At 41.4% G+C, this 20,108-nt stretch overlaps 1 protein-coding gene and 1 pseudogene across 1 annotated transcript; one reads left to right on the top strand and one right to left on the bottom strand.

The window, feature by feature from the left end:
- The window catches only part of LOC105477499 (large ribosomal subunit protein eL18 pseudogene), a 30,731-nt pseudogene that overhangs the window by 480 nt on the left and 10,143 nt on the right, over window positions 1-20,108 (top strand).
- Window positions 7,134-11,516, bottom strand: LOC105477497 (tRNA methyltransferase 10C, mitochondrial RNase P subunit). Its single transcript, XM_011734053.2, has 2 exons — window positions 11,374-11,516; window positions 7,134-8,684 (listed from the first exon to the last, which is right to left on the bottom strand). Exon 2 carries the CDS (start codon window positions 8,652-8,654, stop codon window positions 7,398-7,400), a length of 1,257 nt encoding a protein of 418 aa, XP_011732355.2. The 5' UTR covers window positions 8,655-8,684; window positions 11,374-11,516; the 3' UTR covers window positions 7,134-7,397.

The following is a 20,108-nucleotide window of genomic DNA, read 5'->3' on the forward strand; positions in this document are numbered from 1 at the left end:
GTAAATCTACTTTTTCTACAGGGTGCTTCTACGAAGTTGAGAAACTACTATGTCAAGTTCAGACTGCGGTAATTTTTGCTTTACTAAGAAATCTTTAGTGGATTCCTACAGTCTGCAGAATGAAGTCCGTGAGTTACATTAGGCCCTAGCCTACCTTTTCGGCTTCATCTTACCCCTTTCTCAGTATTTATCCAGCCCTCCTAGCCAAATGGGGTCTATTACTTGCTTAGGGAACTGGAATTTCTGGGTTTGCTCTACAATATATAGTTAGAGAAATTCTTAGGAGTCAGAACTTGGATTTGAATCTGTTTTGCCCTTTCCTGCTTGAGTAACCTATAGACTTGCTTACTGCCTACAGACCTACCTTTTCTTCTCTATAAAAGAGAAATAATAATAGTGCCTCCTCAAAGAGTGGTAATAGGGCTCAAATGAGATCATTTTTGTATACCATTATTTGGTCACTTTATACTTCCCTCAATTTGTGTGTGTGTGTTTTTTTTAAATTTTATTTATTTATTTATTTATTTATTTATTTTGAGACGGAGTCTCACTCTGTGGCCCAGGCTGGAATGCAGTGGCCAGATCTCAGCTCACTGCAAACTCCGCCTCCCGGGTTTAGGCCATTCTCCTGCCTCAGCCTCCCGAGTAGCTGGGACTACAGGCGCCCGCCACCTCGCCCGGCTAGTTTTTTGTATTTTTTTAGTAGAGACGGGGTTTCACCGTGTTAGCCAGGATGGTCTCGATCTCCTGACCTCGTGATCCGCCCGTCTCAGCCTCCCAAAGTGCTGGAATTACAGGCTTGAGCCACTGCGCCTGGCGTGTGTGTTTTTAAACTGTTGTCTGTGAATAGCTCAAAAGTTCCTTGAAAACAGAGACCCAGTTTTTAAAAACTGTGCTGTGCGTTTCATATATGAAAAGTGTTCAATATTTGCAGATGGATTACACCTCGGGCTTCAAGTCCAGGGAGTGGAGAAAGAATGAAGAAAGTATCAAAATGTGTTTCCCATGACAGAAGCAGGGCAGTGTGGTGGTGATTTTGTGATATAGGTTGAAGTCCCTGAGCCATCATTTATCATCATGTATGTAAAAGTAACCAGGAAACTATCTTACAGGTACTTAATTCATGTTTGTTTCATTTTCCTCGTGATCTTTTCAAGGTAATCCTTGAGATTGTCCTCCACCTCCTCAGTGAAAAGAGAGCATTTTAAAAATGGAGGTATACGCGAAGATTTTTATTTGAGATTATGTATTTATAGATGCTTGTAATTTTTTTTTTGGTGGGGGGATGGAGTCTCTCACTCTGTCACCCAGGCTGGAGTGCAATGGCATGGTCTCGGCTCACTGCAACCTCCGCCTCCTGGGTTCAAGCGATTCTCCTGCCTCAGCCTCCTGAGTAGGTGGGACAACAGGTGCGTGCCGCCACACCCGGCTGTTTGTATTTTTAGTAGAGAAGGGGTTTCACTATGTTGGCCAGGCTGATCTCAATCTCCTGACTTTGTGATCCGCCCACCTCAGCCTCCCTAAGTGCTGGGATTACAGGCATTAGCCACCGCGCCCGGCCGATTCTTGTAATTTTTAAGTGAAGAAGATAAAGCTCAGAGAAGTCACAAACCTGTATAGGAGCGGATCCAGTTCCCATATACCACACTGCAGAAGTTAAGGATGTGCAGGACTACGTATGTAAGGGAAAAAAACAAAACAAAAAAAGGATGAAGATAGTAATCCATTCACCTTTCAGTTCCGTGAGTTTCATGAGGTGTGCCTGTCTTGTTCGCCACTGTTTCCCCAGCACCTGGATTATACTAGTCTGGATAAATATCTATTGAAGAAATTAATGCAAACGTCAGTAGCCTCCTACAAACGGGTTAGGAAATGAAAAGGTAGTGCAGTATGAAGGGGTGGAAAGGGGATGATCACTTTCCTCCCCATCAAAAGTCATGACAACATGCTTATAACAAAAGACAGGTTAATGAGAGAAGCCTAACAAATTAATGTGCATAAGCGTGGGGAACAATACAACAAAATAAGAAAACTCAATAAGGGTCAGATGGTTGAAGCTTAAATACTTTTCACAGGGGAGAGAGAGGTGGGAGGACTACAGGCAATTTTAGAGGAGTAGTAAATGATTTTAGGAGATAGTAATGCAGAAATTCACTTGTAAATTATTCTCTTTGTAAACCAAGTGAAACTAGAGAACCAACAATAATTTGAAGGCCGGGGGTGAGTGACTCACTCCCATGATCCCAGCTACTAGGGAGGCTGAGATGGAAGGATCACTTGAGCCCAGGAGGCAAGATTGCAGTGAGCCAAGATCTCGCCACTGCACTCCATCCGGGGTGATAGGGTGAGACCCTGTCTCAAAAACAAAAAACAGTAGTTTGAGGCAAAGTTTGGGCTCTAAGTGTGGTGGTTAATTTTCAGTCTCTTTCTCTGTGATGTGAGTTTTGTTTTTTTCATGAGACCAGGTCTCACTGTGTTGCCCAGGCTGGAGTGTGGTGGCTATTCACAGGCATGATGATAGCACACTACAGCCTCAAACTCCTGGCCTCAAGAATCCTCCCAACTGAGACTCACAAGTAGTTGGGACTACATGTGTGCACCACTGTGTCTGGCTTTGTGATATGTTTTAATTTCTTCTGGTTAATGAAATTTCAGGGAGGAAGGAGATAGAAAGCAGTTGTGTTCTTTGATGGGTCTGGTTTCTAGGTAGATAAGAAACTTCAAAGAACAGTCTTATCCTGTGTTTTGGGGGAGGCAGAGGATTGAGAGGCAGGAGGTTGGGTGGGGAGATCAGAGACACCTTGTGGCTGCTTCTCTAGTTCAGCATGTCAAAGCACTGAATTTTGAGGTATTGTTTTCTGACAATGAATAGGCAATGTAGTCCAAGGCAAAGAGCATTAGTTTTGTACCACACAAAAACTGGACTTAAATTCTAACTCTGCCTTTTGCTAATTCTGTGAGTTTGGACTGGATAAAAATGTTATGGAATATGTTATAACTATACAAATGGAATAATTCATATAAGGTTACGGAAGGCATTGAGATAATAAACGTAAAATCTATAATATGCTGCCTGGCCATGGTGAGAGCTTGCTTAGTAGTAGCTATGGATTATAACCTCTAATGAGCTATTTAAGTGGTTTAAAAAGTTGGACATGGAAGGTAATACGAGCAATTGTTATGTTAATTTAGATGTGTAATTTGTGAGGTGACAACTATAATATCTAACATTTATTCAAGCTTACTATACACCAAGCATTGTTGTAGGTATTCTACATGAAATTAAGTACATTAAATCATTACAACCCTATGACTTAAGTGCTACTATTACTCCCATTTTTATGGAAGAGGGAATTTAGGCACGGAAAAGGGAAGAAGTGGAGCTGAACTTGAAATTCAGGCCAAGAGCTACCAAAAAAAAATTAGAGTGGAGAAGAAAAGTGGCTAATCATGATTTCACTAACCTTAAATAGGTTTTTTTTTTTTTTTCTTTTTTTTTTTGAGACAGGATCTCATTCTGTTGCCCAGGTTAGAGTACAGTGGCTCATAGCTCACTGCAGCCTTGAACTCCTGGGCTCAAGTGATCCTCCTGCCTTAGCCTCCCAAAATTCTGGGATTACAGACGTAAGCCATTAAGTAGGTTCTTAATGTAGCCTTATAATTCTACTACATGTCCTTAGACTATTCTCAATTTCAGTGTACATCAGAGTCACCCGAAGGGCATTTTAAAACACAGATTGCTGGGCCCCACTGCCAGTTTCTGATTCAGTTGACTCAGTGGCTAGGGCCCTAAAATTTATGAAGTGGAGCCTGTCCTTGTTTACACACATCACTATTGTTCCATCCGATTTTTCTTTCTACTATTGAGGCATTCCCAACATCATACATACATACTTTTATGTCTCCCATCTTAATAAAAGACTCTTCTCTTGATCTCATATCTTCCTCTAGCTCCTCATTCCTATTTCCCTTCATATAGAAACTCTTTGAAAAGATTGTTCATACTCCATCTCCTATATCTGTCCATTCTTTATTTTATCTTTTGAGACAGGGTCTTGCTCTGTTACCCAACCTGGAATGCAATGACATGATCATGGCTCACTGCAACCTCCACATCATAGGCTCAAACGATCCTCCTGGCTCAGCCCGCCAAGTAGCTGAGACTAAAGGCACACACCACCACGCTCACTAGCTCAAACTTTTCTCCTTTTTTTTTTTTTTAAATTTTTTTGAGACAGAGTTTCGCTCTTGTTGCCCAGGCTGGAGTGTAATGGCATGATCTCAGCTCACTGCAAGTTCTATCTCCCAGGTTCAAGCGATTCTCCTGCCTTAGCCTCCCAAATAGCTGGGATTACAGGCATGCACTGCTATGCCTGGCTTTTTTTTTTTTTTTTTTTTTCTCGTATTTTTAGTAGAGATGGTGTTTCTCCATGTTCGTCAGGGTGGTCTTGAATTCCCGACCTCAGGTGATCTGCCAGCCTCGGCCTCCCAAAGTGCTGGGATTACAGGCCTGAGCCACTGCACCTGGCTTTGTCCACTCTCTTTTAACGCTACTCCAATTGGCTTTCTTTTCAACCCTCCATTGAAATTGCTGTTGTCAAGATAATCAGCAATGTCCTCATTCCTACATTCAGTGGTCAGTTCTGACTTCATCTTACTTGATCTGCAGCATGAAACACTTTTTTTCATTTTGCCTCCAGGACATTTTCTCTCGTTTCTTACTGGTTGCTCTACCTCAGTCTTATTTGCCGGTTCCTTCTCATCTCCCACACCTCTAAATGTTGGAGTACCTCAGGGGTCAGACATCAGATATCTTTATCCACACAGACTCCCCAGATGGCCTCAACTAGTCTGGAGCATTTAACTACATTATTAACATCTCCAGCCAGACCTTGTCCCTGAACTCCAGGCTCATATATCCAACTGACCACTTGACATCTCCACTTGGACATCTAATAGGCAACTGTAAAATGTCCCAAAGTTAACGTTGGATTACCTGCCCCCTCAAAGCTTCTGCATTTCAGTAAATAGTAACAAGTCCTTCCAGTTTCTCTAGTCAACAATCTTGAAGTCGTACCTAAATTTTATCTTTCTCCCATCCAATCTATTACTGCCAGCTTTACCCCTTCAGACTAAACACATTCAGATCTGACTGCGTCTCACTACCTACCTATTATCTCTCACTTTTGTTACTGCAATAGCCTCCTAACTGGTCTCTCTCTTATAATCTATTCTCAACATAGCAGCCAAAGCGATCATTTTAAACTGAATCCAATTTGGGGTGGGGTGGGACAGGTGGGAGGAGATGAAGACAAGATGAAGATCCCTAAATGGGGTGGTGGTAGCAAGTGGGCAAGAAAAGACAAGAATCAGAGAAAGAGGAAGAAATCATCCAAGGAAGGGGAGGAAAAAAATCACCCATTTCAGATTTATATCTGGGCTGGAGGAAAAAGTTTCTGTTAACGTTTTCACGTAGAATATACAAAACCTTGGGGGTGGGTGGTGGAGAATGAGTCACATTCATCTATTCAAATGTTTAAGCACTAGGCTCTAGGGATGTAACAGTGAATAAAAAATAAAAATAAAAAAACAATTTCCTGCCTTCACAGAGCTAATATTCAGTTTTCCTATTAAAACATAAGTCAGATGTCACTTTTTAGTTGAAGACCATCTGATCTTCTGGTAAAAACCAAAGTTCTTATGGTGGCTTAAGATGCGTTACTTGACAGATCTAGCTACTCCTCTGACCTGATCAGCTCCTTTTGCTTCAGGCGCACCAACCTCCTTGTTGGACCTTGAACCCTCTCTCAAGGGCTTTTACACTTGTTCCTTTTGCTTGGAATTCCCTTCCCTCATATCTTCATAGCTTACTCTCACTTGAATTCTGTGGAGATGTCACCTTGTCTGTCTTTGGGCAAATTAGGAAAGGAATACCTCCTTAGTGGATGCAATCTTTTAAGCACATGGCCTAAAGACGGACAGTCTTTGTATGAAGAAATGGCGTCTTTTCTAGCAAATGCAACCCTGCAACAGGGCATCATTCAGGGTTCTAAAATTCCAGCTACTTGGGAAACTGAGGCAGGAGGCTCACTTGAGCCCAGGAGATTGTGGCTGCAGCGAGCCATGATCACACCACTGCACTCCAGCCTGGGTTACAAGGTGAGGCTCCATCACAAAAAACAAAAAACAAAAAAAAGAAATGCATTGGACGCTTATGCTAATTTCCAATTCAGAAATTAGGAATAGTTGCCTATATCATTCCCATCTCCCATGTTTTCAAAAATGTTATTTTTAGTTTCTGAGACAGGGTCTCACTGTTGCCCAGGCTATAGCACAGTGGTGCAATGTTGGTTCACTGCAACCTCCACCTCCCGGGCTCAAGAGATCCTCCCACCTCAGCCTCCCAAGTAGCAGGGACTACATGCATACACCACCACACCTGGGTAATTTTTGTATTTTTTTTAGAGATGGGGTTTCACCATGTTGCCCATGCTGGTATCAAACTCCTGGGCTCAAGTGATCAGCCTGCGATGGCCTCCCAGAGTGCTGGGATTACAGGAGTGAGCCAGTGCACCAAGCATAAATCCCTTTTTCCATAAGAGGACAAGAAATCAGTTTTATCCGTGAACCCGTTTTTCACAGTTGTATGGAAAACCCCCCACAACCTCAAAGTCCTTTTTCCTATTTTCTCCCTCAACAAGCAACACAGACAGAAGACTTCTGTGACCAAATGTGGGGGAATTTCTCATCAACACACAAGCAATCAGTTCTGCACTGGACACCAGCCGCGTGTTCTGTAATTCAATTCAGATACTATCTACCTGGAGATAGCGTCAGAGCCCACAGGTTGAGGGCCCAGTTCCCGAAACTGCTCCCTCCTTCCACCCCAGCACAAGTTGCAAATCTGGGCCTACAGAACTTCTGACTGACGGGCTTCAAGTTGGAGTACCAACTCCTCGATTAATCTGCTTGAGTGGCTCATAGAATTGAAGCAAACACATTTACTAGTTTACTATAAAAGACATTACAAAACATACAGATGAAGAGATGCACAGGGAAAGGTATGGGGGAAGGGGTGCAGAGCTTCCAAGCCCTCCCCAGGGCACCACCCTCTAGGAACCTCCATAAAAAAGTCTACCAATGGTACAACTATTTATTTGGGATAATTTAAAGATGATTCTGTTCAACAATATTGGACAATTCTTTTTACTTATTATCTTTTTACAGTAAACAAAGTATAATCCCAAAGTTCTGCAGATATTTAATTGGGAAAAGACACAACCCTGCAGTCAGTTGGGAAAAACTACCTTTAGAAGAGAAAAATGAATTATTTGGGAAGAAATATATTAACAGAACTGTATTTCCAACCCATTTACTTTTTAGGCCATGAAATGTTCTCATTTGAGCCACTTCTTCTGTGCACACACATTTAGAGAACCTTTTGAAAATGAATTAAAAGTCTTTGACTTCTTCAATCTGTTGATAAACTCTTGAGAGTGCTGAGAAATCTCCAGAAAACCAGTATGTTTTCTCTGGGGAACAAATTTCAGAGCCTCTTCCCAATTACCAGTGTTTTTCAGACATAACAAAATACGCATCATTTGATCTAAGGTGAGATTTTTGTTACCAGTATCCCATTGTAAATATTTATCTAATGGAAGGCATTCAGTTGCCAGCTTCAGCCGTTTTGCCTTGGCTAGGGATGTGCCTGGCTGCATCATCTTATCAACAAAAGACCCAATTATATAAACTTTGTCATGCCTGAAAGTAGTCATAACATTGGGAGAATCTGCAGTTAAATAGATAATACTGTCCTTTGGAAATAAATCTACATGAGACTTTTCTGTTGCTGTTAAAAGCAGTTTGTCCCATTTTTCTTCATACCGTTTAACCAACTCTCTGTGATAAGCACTATCTGTTTTTAGATTGCAGAAATAAATATGGAAAGGATCAACATTTCTTCTGTTCCATCCTTCACTTTCTAAAAGCTGGGAAATAGTATACTGCAATTCTTTTGGTTTCATATAATTTTCGTAAGCCATGTCAAAAACCAAAGGTTGTCCAAACTGCATGGCCTGGGCACCCTTCCAGCCCATTGCAATGTTTACATTCCTATCCCAAAGTCGTAAGAATAGAAAGTTTTGCTGTTTATCTTCCTCAGTGGTTTCCAGCAGCTTGACTTTTTTTGCTTCTTCCCTTGCTGCTGCTTTCATTTCCTTTTTTATTTGCTTAGCTTTTTTGTGTTTTTCCTTCACATATAAATATTTTAAATATTTTTTTTTTGCTGTTTTAGAAACACATTCCATAATGGTTTTGAGCTCTTCTTCAGTGATGTGTTCTGGTACTTCTTTGCCAAGCAATCTCCACATCTCAATGAACTCTCTGGTGGCAGCTAGAGGATCTTCATCCTTACTGCTTGAGACTGTTGAAACACATTCTTCTTGCACACTAGATTTCATGGTAGTTTTCCACTTATCCAATTCTAGCTCTTCAGAAGGGGGTGTACTCTCATTATTAGGAGAAGTAACAGCTGGTATTTTGGAAGATATGTACCTCGGCAAAATTGTTGAATATAAATTATTTCTCTTCCTATGAAGGGTAAATGGCACCAAAAACCTGGTGAAGGGTCTGAAGAAATTGACACAAACACTCATTTTGAGGAAAGCAGATATGTAAGAAAACTCCTGTAAAAGAAGAAAAATGCAACTAAAAATTAAGATTTTTAAAACTTAACAACTAATTGTGCAAGTATAAATCTGAAATACCAAAATAAAATCAATTTTTGAAACACAAAGTCAAATCTTTGTACCAATTTTTTTTCCTAGACTCCTGTGGCCTAGAGCCTGTGATCACTCATTGAACAGAAAGTTTAAAACTTAGTTGGGTTCTTGGCCGGGTGCAGTGGCTCATGCCTGTAATCCCAGCACTCTGGGAGGCCAACGTCGGTGGATCACCTGACGTCAGGAGTTCAAGCCTAGCCTGGCCAACATGGTGAGAAACCTCATCTCTACCAAAAACACAAAAATTAGCCAGGTATGGTGGCAGACACCTGTAATCCCAGCTTCTTGGGAGGTTGAGGCAGGAGAACTGCTTCAACCCGGGAGGTGAAGGTTTCAGTGAGCCAAGGTTGTGCCACTGCACTCCAGCCTGGGTGACAGAGTGAGACTCTGTCTCAAAAAAAAAAAAAAAAGTTGGGTTTTTATTTTAGAAATGAATTTCACTATTGCTTTAGCTAAAAGGATAACTTTCCTTTTCAGATTTTTATCTAGGGGCCCAGATAATGTTACTGGGCAACAAATTTGTGTATCACCAAGGCAGCTGACATCATGATGCTACATTCTCCTACATTCTACACTAAGCCCAGATACAGAACCAAACACAAGATCCTTCACAAAAGCAACAAATAAAGACAAAGGACATGAAAGCAACTGAGAATGGCAACAGGTAAAAAGCACTCAGGAACTGCTGTACCAATGCCCTCATTACAGAAATATACTGAGATCTACTGATCAAAAAATAGCAACAAACTCTTCCCCAGTTCAGGCTTTATTTTGCAGCAAATGTTTTTAACAAAGAAAATGTCCAAGATTGGGACAAATGTATAAAAAGCTCCACAATTTTATCCTAAAGGCCTGGATGTCCTTGAGATATTGAAAGTGCTTACAGATGTAAAACTAGTCTCAAATTTGAAGGAAAAGAAATAAAGGGAATTCAAATTTTTACAAAATGCAAATAAAACACTTGAAAAATTCCTTCTTCCCTTGGCTTCATTTAATGACCCTGCACAGGTTTCCTGCACTCTGACCAGTGCACTGAGGTCCAGATGCCCCTCCTTTAAAGGTGGGTATAACTCTGCATTCTATCCTATTCTTTTTTTCAATCTATATATTTCCTTTGTGCGATGTGACTTACTTCTGTGGCTTCAATGACCATTCATCAGAAAGACACCTCAAATGCAGGCCGGGTTCGGCGGCTTACTCCTGTAATCCCAGCACTTTGGAAGGCCGAGGAGGGAGGATCGCTTGAAGCCAGGAGTTTGAGACCAGCCTGACCAACATGGTGAAACCCCATCTCTACTAAAATTACAAAAATTAGCCAGGTGTGGTGGTGCACGCCTGTAATCCCAGCCACTCGTGAGGCTGAAGTAGAAGAATTGCTTGAAAAGGTGGGGGGTGGGGGGGGGGGGGGCGGAAGTTGCAGTGAGCCGAGATTGTACCACTGCACTCCGGTCTGCGCGACAGAGTAAGACTGTCTCAAACAAACAAACAAAAAACACCTCAAATGCAACAAATCGAAATAACCCCTCTACCTTTGCTTCACAATCTGGTCCTCCTTCAGTGTTGTTTCAAGGGATATTGCTATCCATTGGTATTGTTCCCAACATGTATTTCTAAGCCTATTGCGGCCAGGTCAGCAGCATCAGCATCTCTAGCTACTCTTCACCTCACACTTTAGTATTCCACCATTAGTTTTCACAGCACTCTTGTCCCTATGACAGTACTTCTAACACTGTACTGTAATTGGCTGGTTATCTATTTGCCTCTCTAGATGGTAAGGACTAACTAGTGTCCATGAGGACAAGGACTTTGTCTATAATGTTAACATTGAATCCAATGCTTGACAATAAATATTGTCAATAAATATTGGCTCACAGTAATCACGCAAATATTTTCCTAATATCCTTGCTCGATGCTTCTTACATTAAAAAAAAGAAAAAAAGTTCAGCCTCCCTTTATTATTTTTTTTGAGGGGTATCGGAGTGCAGTGGCGCCATCTTGGGTCACTGCCAGCTCCGCCTCCCGGGCTCACGCCATTCTCCTGCCTCAGCTTCCCGAGTAGCTGGCACTACAGGCGCCCACCACGCCCGGCTAATTCTTTTGTATTTTTAGTAGAGACGGGGTTTCACTGTGTTAGCCAGGATGGTCTCGGATCTCCTGACCTCGTGATCCGCCCGCCTCGGCCTCCCAATGTGCTGGGATTACAGGCGTGAGCCACCGCGCCCTGCTCAGCCTCCCTTTAAAGAGAAAACAATTTACTTTAAAATCCCCGAAATATTTAAGCTGGAGTCCCTAGGCACCAGTCTAATAAACATTGATTTCAGAAAGAGTTTTAAAAGTTTTATTCTTGTAACTGGTAAAGACTTAGAATACCACAGAAATGAAAACCCCACTTGCAAAAAGCAATCAAGGACATCGTTTCAGGAACCACTGATTTTGTTTAAGGTACTGTACTAGTTACAGTTTATTATTCACTGGGCTTCCTCTTACCTCTGGACCTTCCGAGCGCATATGCTCCACTAAGTGCGTCCCGGAACGTCTCCGGCGTCCTCCCACCCCCAACACACACATTAGGAGAAAGAAGAAACTCGCTTACCAGGAGTGCAAAGATAGTGGTTCTAGCTGACGCAAAGTGCAGGGACCCTAGAGGACGAAGGACTCCGCCGTATGGACGCCCAGTGACCCGCGCCGAAGCCAGCACGCAGCTTACCCAACATTCCACACGATAGACCAAAGCGGTTGCTGGGGCTCAGGCGGAAGTTCCGCCCTCTCCCTTCCGGCGCTGCTTTTTTATGTCACAGCACGCAAAGAACGCTTTCCCGGCTGAAAGAAGCGCCGTAGACGAGACAGGTGTCTGTAGGCAGTTGGGTACTTGCAGACTACGCTCTTAGTTGTCATGGATTTGTACCTATGTTGTGTTGTGTTGTGTTTTCCTCCATTTATCCTAAAAACTGTCTCTGGGCCGGCCAGGTGGCTCACGCCTGTAATCCTAGCGGTTTGGGAGGCTGAGGCGGGCGGATCACTTGAGCTCAGGAGTTCGAGACCAGCCTGGCCAACATAGTGAAATCCCGTCTCTACCAAAAACACAAAAATTAGCCAGGTGTAGTGTCGCGCGCCTGTAGTCCCAGCTACTCAGGAGGCTGAGGCAGGAGAATCACTTGAACCCGGGAGGCGGAGGTTGCGGTGAGCCGAGATCACGCCACTGCACTCCAGGCTGGGCAACAGAGTGAGACTCCGTCTCAAAAAGCCAAACAAAAACTGTTCCTAATCCTGTTCTCAACTGACTCTCCTCTTGGACTCCGTATTTATAAACATTTGCTGACCAAGTACTAAAATAAAGTGTGTTTTTTTCCACAGATCTTCTTACTCAGCTTCAAACTCCCTGACGCTAGGACTTTAAACTCTTAATCTTTTTGACCAGTTTATCACCAGTACCTGTCACTATGCTTGGAACATGGTAAGCCACAGTAAGTTTCTCTCTCCTCCTAGTTCATTTGGAAAATTTAATGTGAAATGAAGTTAAAACACTGTTGTAAATAAATTGGTGGCCTTTGGGTCAAAATCCAGCCTCCACATATTTTGTTTAGCTAGCACAGTGTTTTTATGTTTTCAATTATTTTAGTTTAGCTGTCATCTTAAAAACATATGGTACAAGACCATTTACTGGGGAAAGGTCAATCTTTTCGACAGTTTGTGCTGGGAAAACTGCATATACACATGAGAAGAGTGAAGTTGGACCCTTACCTAACACCATATATAAAAACTAACTCAAAATGAGTCAAATACTTAAATAAAATAGTGTAGTGAAAACTATAAAACAGAATTAAACATAGAGGAAAATCTTCATGACATTGGATTTGGTAGATTTCATAAGTATGACACCAAAATCATAGGCAACATAAGAAAAAATATACAAATTGGGCTTCATAAAATTGAAATACTTTTGGGCCGGGCGCGGTGGCTCATGTCTGTAATCCCAGCACTTTGGGAGGCCGAGACAGGCAGATCACGACGTCAAGAGATTGAGATCATCCCGGCCAACATGGTGAAACGACGTCTCTACTAAAAATGCAAAAATTAGCTGGACATGATGGTGTGTGCCTGTAGTTCCAGCTACTCAGGAGGCTGAGGCAGGAGAATTGCTTGAACCTGGGAGGCAGAGGTTGCAGTGAGCCGAGATTGTGTGACTGCACTCCAGCCTGGCAACAGAGCGAGACTCTGTCTCAAGAGAAAAAAAAAAAAAAAGAAGAAATACTTTTGTACATAGAAGGACACTGTCAGCAGAATAAAAAGGCAATCCACAGAATGGGAGAAAATAGTTGCAAATCATGTATCTGTTAAGGGATTAATATCCAGAATATGGCTGTGCATGATGGCTCACGCCTGTAATCCCAGCACTTTGGGAGGCCAAGGTGGGCGGATCACCTGAGGTCAGGAGTTTGAGACCAGACTGTCCAACATGGTAAAACCCCGTCTCTACTAAAAATACAAAAAATTAGCTGGGCATGGTGGCAAGCGCCTGTAAACCCAGCTACTTGGGAGGCTGAGGCAGGAGAATCGCTTGAACCCAGGAGGCAGAGGTGGCAGTGAGCCTAGATCACGCCACTGCACGCCAGCCTGGGCACGACAGGGTGAGATTCCATCTCAAAAAACAAAACAATGACAACAAAAAATCCAGAATATGTAAAGAACTAGAACTTGACAACAAAAGAAACCTAAACAACTCAATTGAAAGTGAGCAAAGAACTTGAGTAGACATTTCTCCAATGAAGATATAAAAATGCCCAGTAAGCACATAAAGAGATGTTCAACATTATTATGAAAATGCAAATAAAAACCACAATAAGGCTGGGCATGGTGGCTCATGCCTGTAATCCTAGTGTTTTGAGAGGCTGAGGTGGGAGGATCACTGAGTCCAGGAGTTCAAGATCAACCTGGGCAACATAGCAGGACCCCATCTCTACTAAAAATAAAAAAATAGCCAAGTGTAGTGGTGTGTGCCTGTCGTCCCAGATACTTGGGAGGCTGAGGCAGGAGGACCACTTGAGCCCAGGAGTTTGAGGCTGCAGTGAGCTATGACTGCACCACTGCACTGCATGGGTGACAAAGCAAGTCTGTGTTTTTCCTGTCTCTAAAGAGAAAAAAAGCCAAAAAAGTTAAATGTTGGCAAAGACGTGTAGAAATTGGAACCTTGTATATTGCTGGTAAGAGTGTAAAATGGAGCAGATACGGCTGAGTGTGGTGGCTCACGCCTGTAATCTCAGCACTTTCAGAGGCTGAGGTGGGCGGATCACGAGGTCAGGAGATTGAGACAATCCTGGCCAACACGGCGAAACTCCATCTGTACTAAAAATACAAATATTAACTGAGCATGGTGGTGCGTGCCTATAGTCCCAGCTACTCGGGAGGCTGAGGCAGGAGAATTGCTTGAACCTGGGAGGCAGAGGTTGCAGTGAGCCGAGATCACACCACTGCACTCCAGCCTGGTGACAGAGTGAGACTGTCTCAAACAACAACAACAACAAAATGGAGCAGATGCTATGAAGAACAGTTTAACAGTTCCTCAAGAAACCACAGAATGAACATATTCTGCAGCTACTCCTAGCTATATACCCAAAGGAATTGAAAGCAGAGACACAAACAGACACTTGTACTCTAATGTCATTGCAGCATTATTGATAATAACCAAAAGGTGGAAGCAACCCAAATATCCAGGAACAGATGAATAGATAGAAACATGTTGCATGTACATATAATGGAATATTATTCAGTCATAAAAAGGAATGAAGTTCTGATACATGGTACAACATGGATAAACTTTGGAGGCATTATACACTAAGTGAAATAAGCCAGGCACTAAAGGACAAATATTGTATAAATCCACCTATATGAAGTACCTATAATAGTCAAATCATAAAGACAGAAAGTAGAATAGTGTTTACCAGGGGCTGGGGAAAGGGAAGAATGGGCAGTTACTGTTTAATAGGTATGGGTTTTCAGTATGGGATGATGAAAAAGTTCTGGAGATGGATAGTAGTGATGGTTGTACAAGAACGTGAATGTATTTAATGCCATTGAACTGTACACTTGAAAATGACTAAAATGGAAATGTTTATATTATATACTTTACCAAAATAAAAGAAGGTAGGCATAGTCTTTTCCAAATGATTTTAAAAGACGAGATCTTTTGTAAGAGACTGATTACCATCATGTTAGAAAGGTGAGGTAGGGCTAGCAAAATAATCATGAGTTTACACCCAAACATGGAAAAAAATCAAGAATAAATATCCTCTAGTGGTTATAACAAATAGCAGTGGTAGGAGTTATCTTTTTCTTGTTCCTGTTCTTTAAAGAGATACATCTGAAGTTTTTCCATTAATATTTTATGAAGATTTTTGCTATATGATCTTTGTCAAGTAAAGGAAATTTCATTCTGTTAAATTTACTAAGTTTCTTTATGTGAAAAATCTTTAGATGTGTTTCTAAAAATATAGCAGAACATAATTTATTCAGTATGTCTGGGATCTGACCTGTTCTAGATTAAGAATATTTCCAGGGTTCAGACATCTTACCTCTAAAAAAAAGCTCAGTGATTTTCAAAATATATGTTTTGGCATAGAAAAATGGCTTGTAATATGGGATGTAAGGTACACAAAAAATAAATTTTAGGCCGTGAGCAGTGGCTCATGCCTATAATCAGCATTTTCGGAGGCCAAGGCAGGCAGATTGCTTCGGCTCAGGAGTTCCAGACCAGCCTGGCCAATGTGGTGAAACCCTGTCTCTACAAAAAATACATTAAAAAAGAAAAGAAAAAGGACTAATTTTTAAAAGCAAGGAAATACATAAAAACCCATAAGGCAATGTCACATAAACGCTAGAATTGAAAAAGTAGAAGGTCTGAATGCTCTCTCTTAGCTCATATTTCTTCTTGGAAACAATGGTTACACCTAAGTAAAGGCTGTTTTGTAGTCAAGGCACCCACTCTCCAGTTCCCCAGAGCTTATTCCACCACATGTTATCGTTTCTACACTGGTACAAATGTAATTTGCCATGTATTTTGCCTGCACTGTTTATTATATAATAGAGAACGATTTCTCTATACCAACGTCTCTTTCAAGAGTTGGAAGACAAAGCATGGATTCAAAGATTTAGGTGTTACTTACTAAGTAGGAAACTCTGATTCTCTGCTTTACCTTCAATGTCTACAGCAGTGCTTGGCAAGTATCGGAAACTCAATAATTATTTGCTGATGAATGAATGCTAAATAGATCAGGTAAGTGATGTTAGTGGCTTGGACAAGAGTGGTGGCAGTAGAGGCAAAGAAAAGGGGGAAGATTTGAAATACATTTAAGAGGTGGACATGACAGAATTTGGTGATCAATTTGGGAGAGAAAGAGAGGAACAAGTCAATAGTTTGGTTTGAGTACTTGGGCAGACAGTGAAAAGGAGTATATGGGGTAAGGGCAGACATGGTAAGTATAGTGTTAGATATGTGGCTTTTGAGCTGTCTTCAAGACAGCCAAATGATGTCTCCTTTAGGATATTTGGCAGTTGGCTGTGTGGGTCTGGAGTTTAGGAGAAAGAAGAATGCACCAAAGATAGAGATTTGAGAGTTACTAACAGAGTCTGTGAAACCATATGGGAGGAAGAGATTACCTAGGGCTTGGGTAGAGAACAGGAATGGACAAAGGAAACTGAAAATAAGCAGCTAAAGAGATGGGAGGTAAAAAACCAGAATATGACGTAGAAATCAAGGAAAGGGTGTTTTCAAAGACAAGTGGATGGGTAACAGGGTCAAATATTGCCTAGAGATCATGCAATGCAGACTGAAAAGTATCTACTAGATTTAGCAATACAAGGGCCACTGGGACCTTAATTGTGAGGCTTTAGCCAGATGAATGTGAATAAGGAATGAGGAGATTATGAGAAAATAGAATCAGCAAGTTTAAACATTTCTATGAAATTTGTCTGAAGAAAAGACAGCATGCTTAGTCCCTGGGTGTGGAGTTCAGGAAAATTTTCTTCATTATTATTACTGTTATGTTAGGAGAGGCCTGACATTTTAAATGCTGAGAGAATCATCAGCAAAGGGATAAGAGAAATAAAGGATAATAGGATGGGTAGACTTCCTGAGAAGATTAACAGAGATGGTATTTAGAGGAGAGATGGAGAGATTGGTTTCGTATAAGAGGAAGAAATACCACTTCCATTGTAACAAGAAGAAAGGAAGAAAGTTAGGTAGGTATGGAGGACAATTTATAGACATGATGGCTATAATTTGATATAGTTTGCATTCTCTGTGAAAGAAGTAGACAGACTACCTCTGAGGAGACTAAAGATGGGATGAAGGTTTATTATTATAAAGAATAATATATAACAAATATATAGAAACAGAAAGTAGAGTGGTTGTTACTGTGGAGTCCTAATTAGGGAAAAGGAGTCAGGCTGGCGGGACCAGGGGAAAGCAAAGAGATAAAACAAATAAGCTATAAATATGCCTTTCTTCATGGTTCAGGACATATAAACAAAAAAGGAAGCAGTTTTTCTTTATGGGTCTGTTTTTCTTTATGCCCAAGGATATATTGTCCAAGACATATGGCCCTCCTACTCAGATAATGTACGTAACTCACAAACTTACTGCTTACCAACAAACGCCTCAATTTATCAAACATCTCAGCTGACAAAAGAATGCAATTTATGCTCCCAGTGCATTGGCATTATCAATCAGCCCAAGTTCTATTCTATAAAATCTCCAGCTAACCTTTGTCTCTTTGCAGTCAGCTCCTCTTTTGCAGGCTTCCAGTTGCTTTATTGCAATGTCTTGTCTTGTCTTGTCTTGTCTTGTCTTGTCTTGTCTTGTCTTTCTTTCTTTTCTTTCTATTTTTTTTTTTTTTTTTTTTTTTTGAGATGGAGTCTCACTCTGTCACCAGGCTGGAGTATAGTGGTGCAATCTCAGTTCACTGCAATCTCTGCCTCCTGGGTTCGGGCCATTCTCCTGCCTCAGCCTCCCAAGTAGCTGGGGCTACAGGCATGCGTCACCATGCCCAGCTAATTTTTGTATTTTTAGTAGAGACAGGTTTTACCATGTTTGCCAGGATGGTCTCGATCTCTTGACCTTTTGATCTGCCTGCCTTGGCCTCCCAAAGTACTGGGATTACAGGCATGAGCCACCGTGCCTGGCTTTTCCTACTTTCTTTCATAAATTTGCCTTTCTTTACAACCATTTTTGGTAAATTCTTTTACTCCAGAGCCACTGGCCCAGATTGTTGTCCCTGCCACCCCGTGACAGTTACCAGGAATGGTGGAGTTGTTTAATGAGTTTCAGATATGCAAGATGAAAAAGTTCTGGAGATCTGTTGCACAACAATGTAAATATACTTAACACTGCTGAAATGCACACTAAAAAAATGGTTAAGATGGTAAAGAAAGAAGTATGGGTTGACTAGTGAGACAGCCATGATATCAGGCAGTGTTGATGGTCTAGTTTAGTTTGGGGATCATGAATTTATAGTGGTACCAATCTGTGTTACGTGATCTTGCTCTTTATTTTGCTAATGCTGCTAATGGCTAAGATGTCTGGGTATAACTCAGTTTATAGAAGGGGAGTGGTGTAAAGTTGTTAAATATATTGGTATAGGGGAAGAAATATGACTTGCTATCTTCCCTTCATGAGTTCTTAGCTGAGACTCTCTGTAACAAAAGACAGATTGAACAAGAGAAAAACAAGTTTAGTAACATGTATACATCTTGTATGCAAGATGGGAGATAACCCAGAGAGATGAGTAAATCTTTTTTTTTTTTTTTTTTTTTTTTTTGTATTTTTTAGTAGAGACGGGGTTTCACCGGATTATCCAGGATGGTCTCGATCTCCTGACGTCGTGATCCGCCCATCTCGGCCTCCCAAAGAGTAAACCTTAAAAAATAAAATAACAAAAAAAATCTTTTCAACTTCAGGCTTAAATATTATCATTTTCTGAAAACATCAACAACAGCAGCAACAACAACAAATAAGGATGTGGAGACAGAGACAGATTCAGCTGAGATGGCCAGCAAAATTACCTTAAACAGAGATAAGGTTTGTTATGTAGATTTCAGTTGATCCTGTCTTGATTGTTTAGGAGTCTCTAGTGATTTAGGGCTGGACTGGTGGCTCATGTTTGTAATGCCAGCACTTTGGGAGGACGAGGTGGGCTGATCACCTGAGCTCAGGAATTTGAGACCAGCCTGGCCAACATGGCAAAGCCCCATCTCCACTAAAAATACAAAAACAAAAGAAAAAAGAAAAAATTACCCAGGTGTGGTGGTGCACGCCTGTAGTCCCAGCTACTCAGGAGACTTAGGCTGGAGAATTGCTTGAACCTAGCAGGTGGAGGTCATGCCACTGCACTCAGCCTGGGCAACAGAGTGAGACTCCATGTCAAAAAAATAAAAACCTGTTTAGTGATTTAATAATCAGTGTCTTCTTGGTGCAGAGAGGGAGACATCCTTATCAATGGAGATTTCCTTTATTGAGATAAAAGGACAACTTTTCATAGCTGCTTCTGTGTCTGCAGCTTCCCAGAATAACTAGCTCAGAATAATCAATATGTCAAAGAGGCGTATTTTAGGGTGATGTGTTCCGGTCTCCTATGGTCATATTTTGGGTTGGTGTATCCTGAGTCCCATCATCAGCATCTGAGTGGCTGCAGGAGTGGTCTATAGAGTCTATAGGAGATCAAAATATACCATCCCAAAAAATGTCTCTCTGGTATAAGGATTATTTTGAGCTGAAGACAATTAATAAAAAGCAGATATAACATGAGCTCTCTGCCCTCTCCTATCTGCCTGAGAGTAAAACATACATTTCCTTCTGTGAAGGTGTTCCTCCCACCCACTCACACACTTCATGAAGTTGTTGTCACAAGATTAGCAAGAATAATGGACAGAAATACAATTATAATTTATCAGCATTTATCAAGCTGCAGTTTGACTCACTTCCTTGTAGCCGAAAGGCACATAGCACCACATTTGCACACCCATTGTTCCTATAGATAGAATTTCTGATATTAAAATCATAAAGTTTTTTAAGACAGGTAGGAGCTCTGATATTAGAATCATAAGAATTTTATTTAAAAAGTGCTTGGCCAGGCATGGTGGCTCACACCTATAATCCTAGCATTTTGGGAAGCTGAAGCGGGAGGATCACTTGAGTCCAGGAGTTTGAGACCAGCCTGGGCAACATAATGAGACTCTGTATCTATAGAAACTAAAAGAAATTAGCTGGGCATGGTGGTGCATGCCTGTAGTCCTGTTACTGATGGAAGGTATCTGAGATACTGGCAGCGACTTTCT

Source organism: Macaca nemestrina, chromosome 2 (genome assembly GCF_043159975.1).
Source record: "Macaca nemestrina isolate mMacNem1 chromosome 2, mMacNem.hap1, whole genome shotgun sequence".
NCBI lineage: Eukaryota > Metazoa > Chordata > Mammalia > Primates > Cercopithecidae > Macaca > Macaca nemestrina.

Coding starts and splice junctions, on each gene's coding strand:
- LOC105477497 (XM_011734053.2), bottom strand. CDS start 8,654: ATGAGTGTTTGTGTCAATTTCTTCAGACCCTTCACCAGGTTTTTGGTG.